This window comes from Hyla sarda, chromosome 9 (genome assembly GCF_029499605.1).
Source record: "Hyla sarda isolate aHylSar1 chromosome 9, aHylSar1.hap1, whole genome shotgun sequence".
Classification (NCBI taxonomy): Eukaryota; Metazoa; Chordata; class Amphibia; order Anura; family Hylidae; genus Hyla; species Hyla sarda.
Window position 1 is genome coordinate 182,902,096 of NC_079197.1, and position 18,957 is coordinate 182,921,052.

Sequence of the window (18,957 nt, forward strand, 5' to 3'; positions counted from 1 at the left end):
TATTTTTTTATCTATTTATTTTATTATTATTACTATTATTTTTTATATTTATGTATTTAATTATTATTTTATTTATTAGTATGTTAATTATTTATGTCGTTTATTATAATAATAATAATACTAATAATAATTAATTAATTAATTATTAATATTATTATCATTAGTATTATTTTTAATCAAGTGGGTTTTTTTTTCCAGACTTTGATCTCTGCTGGTTTTTCCAGAATTTCGAATTGTAGTAGAATTTATCTAGGTATTGCCAGGACCTTCCTCCTCACTCACACAACAAGAAGCAAAATTCCCACCACAATGGGGAGGCACTCTTGATGATATTGAAGGAGGAGAGTGTGTGGGGTAATTTGACTAATTTGTAGGACAAGGGGGAGACAAAGAGACTTGGATCATAAAGCTCCATGAAATATTAAGGTCCTTGATTTTAGCGTAAGGTCTTCAAAGCACTTTTCGGCGGTGTCTTTGGTTTGGTTGACGTCTTAGTCATGTGATCTTTCTACCAACAACACGTGTATGGGTGAGGGGTGTTGGATCATTGGTCTTGATTTTGAGCAGTGGTCTACAAAGTGTGGACCTCCAGCTGTTGCAAAACTACAAATCACAGCATAGGATGCCCGGACAGCTAACAGCTGCTGTCAGTTGCAGTTTTGTAACAGCTGGAGGCACACTGGATAGGAAACACTGCTACAGACAGACAGACAGACTTTAGATATGACACAAAATAGCAGCATTCTCCAACCTGTCGCTCTATATCTGTTGCAAAACTACAACTCCTAGTAGTTTTGCAACAGCAGGGGGAAACCTGGTTGGGAAACACTGCTATACATGATGAGGACCAGGAAGAAAACCAGGAAGACAGCAAGGAATACAAACAAGTAGGGTCAGGCAAGCCAAGGTTAGAACTAGGAGGACTACAAGGTACAGGATGACAGACAAAAGAATAGTCATGTCAGCAATGCTGGGAGATGTTCTTTTGCAACAGCTGGAGGCACAATGGTTAGGAAACACTGCTATATATGATAAGGGCCAGGGAACAAAAGCAGAAAGACAGCAAGGAATACAAACAGACAAACAAGCAGGGTCAGGCAAGACAAGGTCAGAACTAGCAGGAATACAATAGTCAGGTCAGCCATGCTGAGAGTTGTAGTTTTGCCACGGTTGGAAAACACTGCAATAGACACTTTGAGATGAAACAGTATGGCAGTATATAATGCTGTCACTGTTCAGCACTATGGCCAGCTCCTAATGTTCCAGGGATCCTACTGCTTAAAGGGTGTTCCATGATTTTTTTTTTTTTTTTATTTCAACTGGCTCGAGAATGTCAAACAGATTTGTAAATGACTTCTATTAAAAAAAAATGTAATCCTTCCAATAATTATCTGCTGCTGAAGTTGAGTTGTTCTTTTCTGTCTGGCAACAGTGCTCTCTGCTGACATCTCTGCTTGTCTCGGGAACTGCACAGAGTAGAAGAGGTTTGCTATGGGGATTTGCTTCTAAACTGGTGTCATCAGAGAGCACTTAGACAGAAAAGAACAACTGAACTTCAGCAGCTCATAAGTACTGAAAGGATTAAGATTTTTTTTAAATAGAAGTAATTTACAAATCTGTTTAACTTTCTGACTTTCTGGAGCCAGTTGATATATATATATATATATATATATATATATATATATATATATATATATATATATATATGTGTGTGTGTGTGTGTGTGTGTGTGTGTTTTCCTGGATAACCCCTTTAAATCCTGCCTAATATTACCAGATATTTATCAGAATGTTTTCGGTTTATAGAGGTAAATATTCTAAAATAAAAACCCTTCCTCTCATCCTCTGCAGGCAGCGCCGATAATTACTATGCTGACGAAATCCTTCCACAACTACTTACCTAAAAGCGCTGACTCAGCAACTCTTTAAGATTTTTTTCTTTTTTATTTAAGCACATGAGAATTTATAATTAAAATGACATACAGTATGCAAAGAGTATTATGGACTTCAGTGAGATATATGAAAACATTAAACCACTCTTAGATGTCTTCCCACATGATACATTATGCAAATGTAACCTTGATACAATTCCAATGTATACATAGCTCTGCAGAGTGTATTAATGTGACCCAGCAGAGACACTGAAGGAATACTTTGCATGTAAGAAGTCTATTTATCTACAAATGTAGCAGTGCTCAATTTGTCACTTAACTGTGCTTTTCGGTCTCAACGGTAACTAAATAAGTCAGGATAAAGCAGAAGGTTCTGTATATGTTCAGTCCTATAAAAAGCCACAGAGATCCCATTAGGATATTACCAGCTCTACATCTCTCTCTCTCTACACATCTGCCTGTACAACTGTGAATATAACTAGGGCTGTGGAATCGGAGTCGAGGAGTCGGATGAAATTTTGGGTACCTGGAGTTTGGGTACCTGGAGTTTGGGTACCTGGAGTTCATAAAAAGTTATAATTAATGACATCTCTACTGTAAGAATAAAGACCAATGCATGCAGTGCCTCACGTAACTGCCAAACAAACACGTTAAGTGACCGTGAAGAAGCTTTTCATGTGGTTCCCTATATGGCACGCAACGCACAATTAGTAGCGGCAATATTTATACTTTCCATAGTGTTATGTTCTGCTGTTACAGGGAACCCATGGGTAACCGAGCCTCTCACTGATAACGGATTAAGGAAATATGTTTTTTGCAGGACTAGAGACACTTGTATAAGTGAAGGGAATGGAGGGTCAATAGTTCAAGACTGAAGCTGTAAACCATTGGAAAAACTGCTGCCATTCAGCTAAGGCTATAAAAACTTGTAAACTTCGATTGTTAGCTTAAACTTTAAACATGACTATGGGATTCTACTAGAGAAATCATGTTTTATAATAAATGCCCCTTCCTGGATCCTCCCACTGCCCTATCTTCAGCAGCAGATCAGCACACAAAAAGGAGAAGGCAGCAGCTTCTGCCCAACTACCTCTCTCTGCTAGAAGAGCTTAGAAGAACTTGGCGGAACAGCTTCTTGGATTCAACTGTAAGTGTTTATAAATACTTCCGCATTTTAATACAGAGGAGTCAGAGTCGGGGAGTCAGAGTCGGAAGTACAAAAAACTGTGGAGTCGGAACATTTATCTAACGACTCCACAGCCCTGAATATAAGCGGCCAAATGGGCACAATAATATATATGCAATTGCGCACAAATCTGCGCTGGTGAAAAATTCTCCCCTAACTGTCTATATGTGACCACCTAGTGTTTACCATGTGAATTGCAGCCTTTCAGGGGTTTTGCGATAACTTATTGGCCCTGATTTACTAAGAGTGTTGTGTAGGTTTCTTTGTGGGTTTTAATTCCCTACAATTTATTTTCCACGGTATTTACTAAGGTTTCCCTACATTTTGCACTTTTCCCTACACTTTGCTTTTTTTACACCTGCTCTGATCTGTCCGGTTTTCCTCAGCTCAAATCCATCACATTTTCTGTGGAAACTTTAGTAAATATGTTGGGGTTTTGTGAAAATGTCGGGAACACGCCCCTTTTCTGTGGCAACGCCCCCTTTTCCCGACGGTCAAGCCCCCTTTTCGGGTTTTCTTAGCAAAGTGGAGAGTTAGTTGGGGTTTTTCAATTCAGGCGCAATTTCAGGCGCAGACAGAATTTCAGGCGCATTTTCTGGCGCAGACAGAATTTCAGGTGAAATGCGCCCGAAACTGGCGCACAACCTGACAAAACATGTCGGGTTTGCAATAGTAAGTGAGGGCCATTGAGTTTGTATCATGAAACATTTGGGTCCTTAACTAAATTTGAGGTGAGGTTAAAAGAGTACTCCGACCCTAGACATCTTATCCCCTATCCAAAGGATAGGGGATAAAATGTGTGATCAGGAAGTATTACTTTACTGAGAGAGTAGTGGATGCATGGAATAGTCTTCCTGCAGAAGTGGTCGCTGCAAATACAGTGAAGAAGTTTAAACATGCATGGGATAAGCATAAGGCTATCCTTCATATAAGATAGGGATAAGCATAAGGCTATCCTTCATATAAGATAGAGATAGGTATAAGACTATCCTTCATATAAGATAGAGATAGGTATAAGCTATCCTTCATATAAGATAGAGATAGGTATAAGGCTATCCTTCATATAAGATAGGGATAGGCATAAGGCTATCCTTCATATAAGATAGAGATAGGTATAAGGCTATCCTTCATATAAGATAGGGATAGGCATAAGGTTATCCTTCATATAAGATAGGGATAGGTATAAGGCTATCCTTCATATAAGATAGGGATAGGTATAAGGCTATCCTTCATATAAGATAGGGATAGGTATAAGGCTATCCTTCATATAAGATAGGGCCAGGGACTATTGATAGGATTCAGATTATTGGGCAGACTAGATGGGCCAAATGGTTCTTATCTGCCGACACATTCTATGTTTCTATGTGATTGCGGGGGTCTGACCTCTGGGACGCTTGTGATCTCCATGCAGCCCCCGGCATTCAGAACGAATGCTTTGTGTGGGCGGCCGTGGTCATAATGTTATGCCACACCCCCTCCATTCATGTCTATGGGAAGAGGTGTGGCGCCCTGCCACACCCCCTCCCATAGACGTGAGTGGAGGGGGCATGATGTGACATCAAAAGGCGTCAAGACCACGGCACCCCCGCAGCAAGTATTTGTTCAGAACGCCGGGTGCTGCATGGAGATCACTGAACCCACAATCAGACATCTTATCCCCCATCCTTTGGATAGGGGATAAGATGTCTAGGGGAGGAATACTCCTTTAAGGGAGGCCGCGTCTGTATTTTGTGCTCCCCCTTTCAAGGTCTTCCATGAGCTCCATTGTACTTATTAAAGGGGTATTCTGGGATTATTTTTATTTGACTATGCTACAGGGCTGTAAAGTTAGTGTAAATGAGTGTTGTCTCAGGCCTTTCTCAAGTTGCAGTGCGGCTCAAGACATGAAATAACTAGTCAGGTGTTTAAAGGGAGCCTGTCCGTACTTTAGTGGGTGGAGCGACCGCTGGGTGGGAGGAAAATCATTCTTCACAGGGCTGCAGGGAATTGTAGTTTCAAGTGCAGCACACATGGAAGGGAGCTTAGCTGTGCTGTAATGGAGGGGGGACTGTTGTGTGAGGGGACTGATGTGTGAGAGGGAGAAAAGTGACTTCACACTTAAAAACAAGGGGTTCTGGGACTTGTAGTTGAAGGGAAGGAACTGCATCAGAAAATAGCCATTTCACAAAAAGAAAGCAGCAGCACTCATAACACATTTAACATTTAACTCCATGACAAGCACAAATCCTTCCTAAGCATGTCCATTACTGTCTGGCAGGTAAGTACTAAAATCTCCTTATGGTGGAGAACCCCTTTAACTAAATTCAAGTTGAAGTTAAGGGTCGGCACCTCTGTATTTTGTATTCCCCCTCTATCAGCCCTTTGGAAGTCTTCCATGAGCTCCATTGTCCTTATTAATTCCTTCGGTATAACTGAGACATGTGGAACAGTTCTAATCTCCGAATTATTTTGCTCGTTCTCCTATTATATATTCTACACGGTGTTGGCAATTCGGCTTTTCTTTGATTCACAGTAATAATATTTTCTCCATATTTCTTGCCATAAGTAGACGGCAGCCATTGAGGTTGTTTTTCACTTGGCTCTTGCACTTATTTTTTATCTTTTCTTACAACTTGACAGTCATATCCTTGGAAACCTTTCCACTCAGACAGACCACATAATTTGATCTTCCTGAGCTGGCACTTTAATGCCTTCTAGTGACTGGAGACGGGCGGCGAAACATAAAATGATGAACGCGCATTTAATCAATTGATGGAACTCCTGTTAATGAAGTGTGCATTTCTTGTTGCAATATAATACTCCAGAGATTGTTTTATCAGTCGGTAATAGTGTGTTACTCTCTAAGTGGAGGACACAGTATTAACTTTCCTATTTTGCTGGTGCAATAATCATTCATTTCAAAGCCCCAATGCTCTGGAGGAGTAAGCAAGACACCGACTGTGGGTAGGAACCGCAATTCATTACTCGCCGTCTCCGTAAATGTTACCACCAAAACTTTTACTAATGAATGTTCACTTTATTCATCAGACAAGGAGATTGTGTGATCCTTTACCTATCAGAAAAGAAAAGCGCTCCATAGTGTAACTCAGAGAAGAAACACCAATGCGCTGGTCGCACTTACCTGTAATGAGCGCACCTTACCAGTCTGTGTATTTCTCTCCGGTCAAGAAAGAGTTACAGTCCCAGGCCAATAGCGGCATAGATAAGGTTATTTCCATGTTCTCCAGCTTTTGGGTCTGGCTGCTGATTTGACTTTTTGGACTATATTCACATGTCAGAATTTCTGTGAGGAATCCCCCTTTGGAATTACGCATAGAGATTCTGCAGGAGCAGAGTAATATTGATTTCAATGGGACTCTGCTGCACTGTTCACATAGCAGAATTTACAATCTGGTGCAGAATTTGAAGTGGTACTCCACCCGTGGACATCTTAACCCCTTTCCAAAGGATCTTGACTGCGGCATCCCAGACATCCGGTGCCGGATGACTGGCGATGCGGGGCGGAGGATCGTTATGTCACGGCCGTGCCCCCCTCATGATGTCACGGCCACACACCCTCAATGCAAGTCTATGTGAGGGGGCATGACGACTGTCACACCCCCTCCCATAGGCTTGCATTGAGGGGGCATGCTTGGCCATGACATCACGAGCCTACAGTGCTGCACCTGACGCTCTAAATGAATGCCGGGTGCAGCAGGGAGATTGCGGGGCTCCCCAATGGTCAGTGAATCAGGCATCACCACAGTTATATCACCTGTGAAAGACTGAGGAAATCCAGAAAACATGACCTGTTGGGGGTGCTTGAGGACCACGTTTGGGAAACACTGTTCTTTATAAACATTAGATATGTTTCTTGGTTAGTGTTCACACCTGTCAGTAATTCAATATCTTTACCCTTCTTATATGTGTTTTGCATTTTGAGTTCCTACAAGATCACTTCCTGTCTTACACAGTGGTGTGCCCCCTTACTTTGTGGATTTGGAGGCTTGCCTCCTGTGGTATACCCCACATCTGAGGGCGTGCGCCCTCGTACCCCGCATGAAAGTGACTTTTTATCCTGTGATCCACTGTTGGTGTTAATAAATGGATACGATTTTGCATCTACCTGGGTGAGTGCGACTTCTGTTTTCTTGCTACATATTGGATTGAAGTTTCTTGTTTGACAAGTCTGCACCGCCAAGAGATACATATCTTATTTAAGTCACTTTTGCATCGGCTCATTCTCTACACATCTGAGGTCATCGTGGTTGCAGTAGTGCCTGGTGTAACTTTTGTTTTCTCCTTCAATTGATACCTGCTATATTTCCTGTTTGTTGGGTATGGTTTATAAACCTTTTGTATCCTGACTTGTCCCCGACCTTGTACTGTTCCATTTATTGTTTTGACCATGTCTCCCCTGCACCTTAGTTAGCGTATGAATTGTTGCACAGTTGTGAGCCACCATTTAGGGTGGTTGTGGAAGTAGAAAGGGAAATAGGTTCAGGGTCAACTTAGGGCTCACTCTTCACTAGTGATGAGAAGCAGGGGCCATATTCGAATTTGCAATATTTTGCGAATATATTGACAATTATTCCTTCTATGTTCGCAAAATTTGCATATTCACTATTAGTGTTAAGCAGCAGGGGCCATATTCGAATTCACGATATTTTGCGAATATATTGACGATTATTCGTCCTATGTTCGCGAAATTCGCATATTTGCTATGTTCATTCACTTTTTTTTCATGCGGAAATTTGCATGAAAAATTTGCATAAAAATTGGCATTTGAAAAAAGAATTTGCATGGAAAATTTGCATAAAATTTGCATACAAATTAGCATGTGAAAAAAACAAATATTCGTCATTACGTATATATAGCACTATATTCTAAATATTCGCAAAATCGCGAATTGCCAATATTCGCAATAAAAAATACGCATTACGAATATTCGTGCTCAACACTACTCTTCACTTCCCTACGTGATGCGTAATCATGACATTACCCACTGGTGAAAGGTGTACGATGGCAAAGGTCCCTCTGCGGCCTTCCTGTCTGGACAAACAGACAACAGAAAGGACTCCATGGCACTGAGCTGACTAAAAGGTAAAAGGGTAGTGATGTTTAGTAACCAGGATGCAACATGTTTCACAGCGCTAAGGCTGCTTCCTCAGGCATCGCAGATGCCTGAGGAAGCAGCCTTAGCACTGTGAAACACGTCAATAAACATCACTTCCATTTTACCTAATTGTTTGGTCTGTTTTCCCTTTATCTATCAGACAAGTAACGCACACATCCTTCCTGCATAGGATCATTTTGCAGAATTTGACACATTTCAAGGCTCGACATTCATCATTATTGGAAAATTATACCAGATGCACCTTATATTGTGTTGTATAAAATGTCCACCAAAAATGTATATGTCTTATGTAACGGAAGATCTTCATGGTATCTTGGTTCCATGACTAATAGTCTTATTATTTCTCTTTCCAGCAAGGAAAAGACTCTGGAAAACTTCAATCTCCTCTGAAGGAATCGAATCTGGAGACCTGGATTCAACCACCGGTAAAAGTCACATTTTACATTACAAGTTTACAATTTATTATTGTTGCAGGTGGTTGACTTAATACAAGAAGAGGTGGGAATTTCCTAGTTCTTGGCTCTTCTGGGATTGTATATTTCTTCTGTCCTGACACTTCTAGAGTCCGGTATGTTCTAGATCCTGGGTTATCATGATTTTGGTATATCTTAGGCTCTGGGTCTTTTGGGTTCTCATGTGTTCTAGATGTTTGCCTGCCTATGTCCCTGGTGTTTTGAATTATTATATCTCCTGGGTCTTCTAGAGTTCGGCATGTTCTAGGTCCTGGGTTATCTTGATTTTGGTATATCATAGGTCCTGGGTCTTTTGGATTCTCATAAGTTCTAGATGCTGGTATGTCTATACTCTAGGTCTTTTGAATTCTTGCATGTCCTAGGTCCTGGGTCTTCTAGAGTCTGGAATGATGTCCCATATGCTGGGTGTGTCCTACAGTATGTCCTAAATCTTTTGGATTCTGTTTTGTCCTATATCCCTGCTTTTCTGGATTCTGGTATGTCCCATGCCTGGGGCAGGGCCGGTCTTAGGGCTACATGCACCCTATGTGGAATTTTCTATTAGCTACCCCCACATCCCCCTCCCTCCCAAAATAAATAAAGTAATATAATAGTAAAACATGTCATAAAAAAGTAATGTAATAAGAGTCATACTGCTCCTGCTTGTACATGGAATACAGAATGGTCGGTCACATTAAGAGTTGTAGCGCCATCACAGGAGGCTGTGCAATTTTTCCCAGAAGGTAGTTTCCTCCTTACGTATTGCGTAGATTCTCCAAAATAGATCTTATCCCCTTGCAGATAGATCGACCTGTAGGTAGTATTGCCCTTGTAAATATGTCCTCCGGTAGGTAGTACCCCCCTCGTAGGTAGGTCTCTATCTGTTCTGGTTTTTGGCATTTCCTAAGTCCTGGGTCTTCTGAATTTTGGTATGTCCTTAGTTTTTGGTCTTTTGGAATTTTGTATGTCCTATTTCCTGGGTTTTCTGGATTCTGGTATGTCCTAAGTCTTGGGTCTACTAGATTCTGGTATGTCCAAATTCTTGGGTCTTCTGGATTCTGGTATGTCCTTAGTCTTGGGTCTTCTGGAATTTTGTATGTCCTAAGTCCTGGGTTTTCTGGATTCTGATATGCCCTAGTTCTTTTTTTTTCCTTCTGGATTCTGGTATGTCCTAAGTCCTGGGTCTTCTGGATTCTGGTATGTCCTAAGTCCTGGGTTTTCTGGATTCTGGTATGTCCTAAGTCCTTGGTCTTCTGGATTCCTGTATGTCCTAAGTCATGGGTCTTCTGGATTTTGGTACGCACTATGTCCTGGGACTTCTGGATTCTGGTATGTCCTAAGTTCTTGGTCTTCTGGATTCCTGTATGTCCTAAGCCCTGGGTCTTATGGATTTTGGTATGTCCTAAGTCCTTGGTCTTCTGGATTCCTGTATGTCCTAAGCCCTGGGTCTTATGGATTTTGGTATGTACTAAGTCCTGGGTCTTCTGGATTCTGGTATGTCCTAAGTCCTGGGTCTTCTGGATTCTGGTATGTCCTGGATCTTCAGGCACAGATTTGCCTAATAAAGGTTATAGACCCTTTAGGCTATCAGTGCTGTGGTTTTGTCTGGTTGCTGCATTGGCTGTCTGAGTTATTATGATGTTTTTCGTCAACAAGGTCTTTATTATAGTAGTTTTCTTTAGGACTTATTAAATCCACTGTCTATTTATTATTCTAGCTCATTGTAAAATCTGATGCTGTAATAATACATTTCTGAATTGCACAAAGTTTTGGGTGACTTTTAGGAATCCAAGTTTGTGAAGTTGTATAATCCATAAAGAAGCTGCTCAGTATTAATGTAACCTGTTTCCTTTAAGCATAAAAAGTGCATAGTTTTCAATCAATAAGTTACAAGTTATAATGAATCTTTTCCAACAAACTAAATGTCAATCTGCTCCGCTCCACAGAGTGTCTGCACAGAAGGTCAGGCCATGTGCCATAAGAAGTTAGGGCTAGTGCAATGTATTAATCCCAACAAATATCAATAGACTTTAGATAGGACACAAAATAGCAGCATTCTCCAACCTGTAGCTCTATATCAGTTGCAAAACTACAACTCCTATCATGCCCGGACAGCCAACGGCTGTCCGGGCATGATAGGAGTTGTAGTTTTGCAACAGCAGGAGGCACACTGGTTGGGAAACACTGCTATACATGATAAGGGCCAGGGAAGAAAACCAGGAAGACAGCAAAGAATACAAACAAGCAGGGTCAGGCAAGCCAAGGTCAGAACTAGGAGGACTACAAGGTACAGGACGACAAACAAAAGAATAGTAAGGTCAGCAATGCTGGGATATGTACTTTTGCAACAGCTGGAGGCACACTGGATAGGAAACACTGCTATACATGATAAGGGCCAGGGAACAAAACCAGGAAGACAGCAAGGAATACAAACAGACAAATAAGCAGGGTCAGGCAAGACAAGGTCAGAACTAGGAGGACTACAAGGTACAGGACAATAGGCAAAAGAAAAGTCAGGTCAGCCTTGCTAGGAGTTGTAGTTTTGCAACAGCTGGAGGCATACTGGTTGGGAAATGCTGCTATACATGATAAGGGCCAGGGAACAAAACCAGGAAGACAGCAAAGAAAACAAACAGACAAATAAGCAGGGTCAGGCAAGACAAGGTCAGAACTAGGAGGACTACAAGGTAAAGGACAACATGCAAAAGAATAGTCAGGTGAGCCATGCTGGGGGTAGTAGTTTTGCCAACTCTGGGGGCAAACTGGTTGGAAAACACTGCTATACATCATAAGAACCAGGGAACAAAACCAGGAAGACAGTAAGAAATACAAACAAGTGGGGTCAGACAAGTCAAGGTCAGAACTTGGAGGACTACAAGGTACAGGATGAATAATAGTCAATAGGCAAAAGAATAGTCAGGTCAGCCACACATGAGTTGTAGTTTTTCCACAGCTGGAGGCACACTGATTGAGAAACACTGCTATAAGGGCCAGGGAACAAAATCAGGAAGACACCAAAGAATACAAACAAGCAGGGTCAGGCAAGCCAAGGTCAGAACCAGGAGGACAACAAGGTACAGGACGACAGGCAAAAGAATAGTCAGGTCAGCCATCCACGACTTGTAGTTTTGCTGCAGCTGAGGAGCCGCAGGTTTTAGAACACAGCAGTAGAGGATAATAATATACAATGGAACATGGTTGGTATAAGTCGTTCCGTGTGTCGTAGGTTGGTGAGCTCTGGCTTCTGTTATATGTAACCTTATTACTTTCCATCCACAGTATTATTGCTCCATGCCGCCTTTCCTCAGTTGCAGAAGACAGAGCTGGGGAAAGTTCATTTTCTCAGCGAATGTTTGTTTGATTGAACAGAGATATAATTTGCGCTATCGATGGCCAAAAAGAAATGTAATCAAGGAGCAGAATAACTGATTAGACCATTCGGGCAATAAAGAACGGAATTAGCTGCAAGTTGTTGTTTGACTTATGTCGGCTTATTGAAAATCTTTCATTAGCCATGCTTTGGTCCACGGACAGATTATCTCGCAAGTGCTTGTTTTACGATCATTGTGTTGGAATTACTGTGCTAGACAGAGCAAATTATATACCTCTTGGGCACAAGTTGTTACAATGTCTGGAGGATTCTACTGCGCAGTCAACCAATAGGAATGAAATATATATTCTGTATAGGTTTTGGGTACTAAATAAGAGTTGATTGCTTTCTAGGAGGCTCTTCTGCCATCACTGATTCTCCTTGGAATGAAGGGAAATGAAATTATTTTATGTTTCTTTGTAGACTTGGGAAGAGTATATATGGAGTATTCCAGGAAAAAAACTTTTATTTTTATTTTTTTATATCAACTGGCTCCAGAAAGTTAAACAGATTTGTAAATGACTTCTATTAAAAAAAAATCTTAATCCTTTCAATAATTATCAGCTGCTGAAGTTGAGTTGTTTTTTTCTGTCTGACAACAGTGCTCTCTGCTGACATCTCTGCCTGTCTCGGGAACTGCACAGAGTAGAAGAGATTTGCTATGGGGATTTGCTTCTAAACTGGGCAGTTACCGAGACACGTGTCATCAGAGAGCATTTAGACAGAAAAGAACAACTCAACTTTATCAGCTCATAAGTACTGAAAGGATTAAGATTTTTTAATAGAAGTCATTTACAAATCTGTTTAACTTTCTGGAGCCAGCTGTCTGGGCATACTGGGAGTTGTAGTCTTGCAACAGCTGAAGTCACCCTGACTGGAGGCACCCTGAATTTTGGCGGTGACTCAGCCCCAGACCCTACGTGTTCATAGATTGTAATATATCGATTGTGCAGCCCTAATGTGTATATATATATATATATATATATATATATATATATATATATATATATATTTAGCTGTTTCCATGAGAAATCTTGCATACAATGATGTATATACATGTGAGTCATATTTGTTTAGCTCATAAATCTTCCCCATATCCCAGGTGATATCCACCATTCCATCTATACTAAGCTTTACTATATATAACAGTAGTGCCGCTGCTTTTCTGCACACAAAGGGTAAAGACTTAATACACGGAGCAGATGTTCTCAGATGGACAATGCCTATACATATGCATGTGCATTATCCAGGGCCCTCTCAACAAGATAAAGCAAAAAGCCATTTCAAACCAAGGACATATATATATATATATATATATATATATATATATATATATATATATATATGTGTGTGCTATAGAGGCCGACCGCGTATCTGCTGTTGAGTCCTTGGACGCAGAGAGAAGCCATTAAAGGGGTACTCCACTGGAAAACATTTTCTTTTAAATCAACTGGTGCCAGAAAGTTAAACAGATTTGTAAATTACTTCTATTAAAAAAATCCCAATCCTTCCAGTACTTATCAGCTGCTGTATAATACACAGGAAGTTCATTTTCTTTTTGAATTTCTTTTCTGTCTGACCACAGTGCTCTCTGCTGACACCTCTGTCCATGTCAGGAACTGTCCAGAGGAGTCATGGACAGAGGTGTCAGCAGAGAAAGGAAAATCAAAAAGAAAATAACTTCCTGTGTAGTATTCAGCAGCTGATAAGTACAGGAAGGATTAAGATTTTTTTTTTTATAGAAGTAATTTACAAATCTGTTTAACCCCTTAATGACCAAGCCCATTTTCACTTTAAGGACCAGGGCAATTTTATTTTTGCGTTTTCATTTTTTCCTCTTCGCCTTCTAAAATCCATAACTCTTTTATTTTTCCATCTACAGACCCATATAAGGGCTTGTTTTTTGCGTGACCAATTGTAGTTTGTAATGAAACCTCTTATTTTACCATAAAATGTACGGCAAACCCCCCAAAAAAATTTTTAGGGAGGAAATATAAATGAAAACCCACATTTTGCACATTTTGAAGGGTTTTGTTTTCACACTGTACACTTTACGATAAAAATGACAAATGTTCTTTATTCTGTGGGTCAATATGATTAAAATGATACCCATGACTAGATACTTTTATATTTTTGTACCGCTTAAATTTTTAAAAAAACTTTTTGTACAAAATCAGTGATCAGAGCCCTATTTTGACCACCTATAACTTTTTCATTTTTTCGTATATAGGGCGGTATGAGGGCTCATTTTTTGCACCGTCATCTGTACTTTTTTTTAGATACCACATTTGCATATATAAAACTTTTAGATAATTTTTTATAAAAATGTTTTTAATAAAATGTGACAAAAAAGCAGTATTTTTGGACTTTGCTAATTTTTTACGTTTACGCCATTCACCGTACGGGATCATTAACATTATATTTTGATAGTTCGGACATTTATGCATGCAGCGATACCAAATATGTTTATTACAAAAAATGTTTACACTTTTTTGGGGTAAAATGGGAAAAACTGACAATTTAAATTTTAATTGGGGGAGGGGATTTTTCACTTTTTTTTTACTTTATATTTTTTAATTTTTCAACTTTTGTTTACACTTTTTATGTCCCCATAGGAGACTATCTATAGCAATCCTTTGATTGCTAATACTGTGCAGTGCTATGCATAGGACACAGCACTTCTCAGTATTATCGGTGATCTTCTGCAGAAGTAAAAGACCCACGGAGACGGCTGGAGCTAGGTAAGGGGACCTTCGGCTGTCATGCTGGATGATCAGATCCACAGATGCCGTTATCTGTATTGATCACGGCATCGGAGGGGTTAATGGCAGACATCCGCGGGATCGCGGATGTCGGCCATTACGGGCGGTTCCCCGGCTGCTGCTAGCAGCTGGAACCTGCCGTGTATGACGCGAGCACCCTTCCGATGCTCGCGGTCATACACAGGACGTAAATGTACGTCCTGGTGTGGGAAGTCCTGCCAAACCAGGACGTACATTTACGTACGTGGTCGTTAAGGGGTTAACTTTCTGGCACCAATTGATTTAAAAGAAAACGTTTTCCAGTGGAGTGCCCCTTTATGTATCATTGACATGTAAATGCAACATTTAAATGGGCACTCTCATTAAAACTAATCTTTGCTATTGCACTCCTGATGGTAGATAAAGCATCTTTCTAATGTACTTTGTTGCACATACTTTGGACTCCTGCTGGCCTGGCAGAAGTCCAAAGTCAGGAAATGCTGAGGGGTGTGTGTGCGGGGGGGGTGTGCAGAATCATCAAATCATAGCTCATCTCACACTGAACGGCTCTGGGCTGTGTGTAGCAGAGTGAGGGAGGAAGTTCTCCCCTGTATGGCTTCAGATGATGTCATGATTGCTGGGGAACGCCCCTTCCCAGTCTGTGAATCTGAATGAGACTGAGCATGAAATACAGAGAAATATCAAGGAGGAAAACTAAAAAATAATAAAAATAAAGGCGGGGGGGGGGGGGGTTTATCATGATGGTGGCAGTGCCCTGGGGGGGATTATAACATTTAACAAGATCATGACAGGTTCTGTACTCTTTAAGTTACATTATTATCTAGATCTGCAACATATTGGCCGACTGAAAAGGTGCAATTCTGGACTAAAATTCAGTTTTGCATATGAGCTTCTATCCAGCATTGGTCTTATGTGCGGATGTGGATGAGATGGACCAAGCCCACCTGGGAATGTGCACCATGAATATCTAGATTTTTCGGAATTGATTTTTTATTGTTTTCTATCAAAAAAAGGAACAAGATCTTATCCCTGATTGCCCCCCCCCCCCCCAATCTGTAAAGACCGCCTCTCTCCAAAGACTGCGCTTATTGCAAGCCACAAGATGGAGAATTGGCCCAATAGCTGTCGCCTGACGGCCTTCTATCCCTAATTCTCTGTACCCATGAATATTCAATGGGCACTGTCAGATATAAAAACTTTTTTTATGTTGTACATTTTTGTAAAACAATAGTTTTTCTAATAAACTTCTTTAAAACATTTTAACAGTATATTAAAGAAAGCTGCTTTTGAAAATCCCACCACTAGGGGTCCTCATACCTCCTGGGACACTAATGAGTTCCACAGCAGCATGAGGGTGTCCAAGGGTCATGGACACAAGATGGCTGATTCCAAATATTCCAATACTACAAGTCCCAGCATTACAGGATAGCCTAAGGATGATATACATGAATGACATAGGAACAGATAGAACATGTAATACATAAAAACCACTGATCTTTTATCTCTAAACCTTTAGGAAGATGTAAAATAAGTATCACTCTATATATGGCATCAATGGGATCTAATAAGCCTGTCCTGTCTATGTTTATTTAGTGTTGTGATCAGTAGGACCCCGATACCTGGCGTACATATGAAACAGTAGTCCCTCCGCACATGCATTACTCGATATGTGATTTACCTCTATCCCGTGTATACCTACCTGCTGAGCACTGAGTAAGATCTTAGATATGGGGCTGCGGGTAGACAATGGGCCGGATGCTTGACCAAACCTATTGGCCATATATGTATAGGAAAGGCTATTAATGTAGTTATGGGACATCATTTGTTGCCATAATCTCTGTCTATTGATCTGTATAGTATGGTTTGCAATTATTTGCTAGTATAATATTAACCACTATACATATATATATATATATATATATATATATATATATATATATATATACACTGAGGATAATGGTGAATGTTCACATCATATGGTAAACAACCAACTTTACCGAGACGTCTTCATTCACATTATTTATCTCATGGGGAACTCACAACTTATGCAAATATTATGCAGAGGGTCTGGCCCAAATTGAGATGGTCTGTATTATGGGGTCTGTATTATGTGGTCTGTATTATGGGGTCTGTATTATGCGGTCTGTATTATGTGGTCTGTATTATGGGGTCTGTATTATGGGGTCTGTATTATGGGGGTCTGTATTATAGGGTCTGTATTATGGGGTCTGTATTATGGGTCTGTATTATGGAGTCTGTATTATGCGGTCTGTATTATAGGGTCTGTATTATGGGTCTGTATTATGGAGTCTGTATTATGGGTCTGTATTATGGGGTCTGGATTATGGGGTCTGTATTATGTGGTCTGTACTATGGGGTCTGTATTATGGGGTCTGTATTATAGGGTCTGTATTATGTGGTCTGTATTATGGGGTCTGTATTATGGGGTCTGTATTATAGGGTCTGTATTATGGGGTCTGTATTATAGGGTCTGTATTATTGGGTCTGTATTATGGGATATTATGGGGTCTGTATTATGGAGTCTGTATTATGGGGCCTGTATTATGGGGCCTGTATTATGGGGTCTGTATTATGGGGCCTGTATTATGCGGTCTGTATTATTGGGTCTGTATTATGGGTCTGAATTATGGGTCTGAATTATGTGGTCTGTATTATTGGGTCTGTATTATGGAGTCTGTATTATGGGGCCTATATTATGGGGTCTGTATTATAGGGTCTGTATTATGGGGTATTATGGGGTATGTATTATGGGGTATGTATTATAGGGTCTATATTTTGGGGTTTTATGGGGTCTGTATTATGGGGTCTGTATTATAGGGTCTGTATTAAGGGGTATTATGGAGTCTGTATTATGGGGTCTGTATTATGGGGTATGTATTATAGGGTCTGTATTATGGGGTATTATGGGGTCTTTATTATGGGGTCTGTATTATAGGGTCTGCATTATGGGGTCTGTATTATGGGGTCTGTATTATAGGGTCTGTATTATGGGGTCTGTATTATGAGGTCTGTATTATAGGGTCTGTATTATAGGGTCTGTATTATAGGGTCTGTTTTATGGGGTATTATGGGGTCTGTATTATGGGGTATGTATTATAGGGTCTGTATTATGGGGTATTATGGGGTCTGTATTATGGGGTCTGTATTATGGGGTCTGTATTATAGGGTCTGTATTATGGGGTCTGTATTATAGGGTCTATATTATGGGGTATGTATTATGGGGTATATATTATAGGGTCTGAATTATGGGGTATTGTGGGGTCTGTATTTTGGGTCTGTATTATGGGGTCTGTATTATGGGGTATGCATTATAGGGTCTGGATTATGGGGTATTATGGGGTCTGTATTAGGGGGTCTGTGTTATGGGGTCTGTATTATAGGGTCTGTATTATGGGGTCTGTATTATGGGGTCTGTATTTTAGGGTCTGTATTATGGGGTATTATGGGGTCTGTATTATTGGGTCTGTATTATGGGGTCTGGATTATGGGGTCTGGATTATGGGGTCTGTAGTATGCGGTCTGTAGTATGGCGTCTGTAATATGGGGTCTGTATTATGGGGTCTGTATTATGGGGGTCTGTATTATGGGGTATTATGGGGTCTATATTAGGGGGTCTATATTATGGGGTATTTTGGGGTCTGTATTATGGGGTCTGGATTATGGCTCTGTAGTATGCAGTCTGTATTATGGGGTCTGTATTATGGGGTCTGTATTATGGGGTCTGTATTATGGAGTCTGTATTATGGGGTCTGTATTATGGGGTCTGTATTATGGGGTATTATGGGGTCTGTATTATGGGGTCTGTATTATGGGGTATTATGGAGTCTGTATTATGGGGTCTGGATTATGGGGTCTGTAGTATGCAGTCTGTATTATGGGGTCTGTATTAGGAGCTTTATGTTTGATAATGTCTACGCTCGTTCTGTAGCTTATAAAATTAGGTAATAATAAAGTGCAATTGTTATTTCTTTCCTCCTCCGGTGGTTCGGTCCCATCTAGAACGTCTTCATCTTCTATGTCCACGCTCTAAAAAAATAAGTAAATAAATATATATTATATATATATATATATATGTTTTTAATATTTTTACTATTACTCTGCACAGTATGCACTAGCGCACTTTATATACCAGTATGCACTATTTTCTACATGAATTTAT

The 18,957-nt window shown here is 40.3% G+C and overlaps 1 protein-coding gene across 4 annotated transcripts in view; it reads left to right on the forward strand.

Annotated features, from left to right (window-relative positions):
- Window positions 1–18,957, forward strand: part of PCDH11X (protocadherin 11 X-linked) — a 1,464,252-nt gene that overhangs the window by 698,876 nt on the left and 746,419 nt on the right. For all 4 annotated transcript variants that reach the window (XM_056538960.1, XM_056538962.1, XM_056538963.1 and 1 more), the window contains exon 4: window positions 8,547–8,618. In XM_056538960.1, coding sequence (XP_056394935.1) covers window positions 8,547–8,618 — 72 coding nt within the window. The remainder of the gene's footprint in view (window positions 1–8,546; window positions 8,619–18,957) is intronic.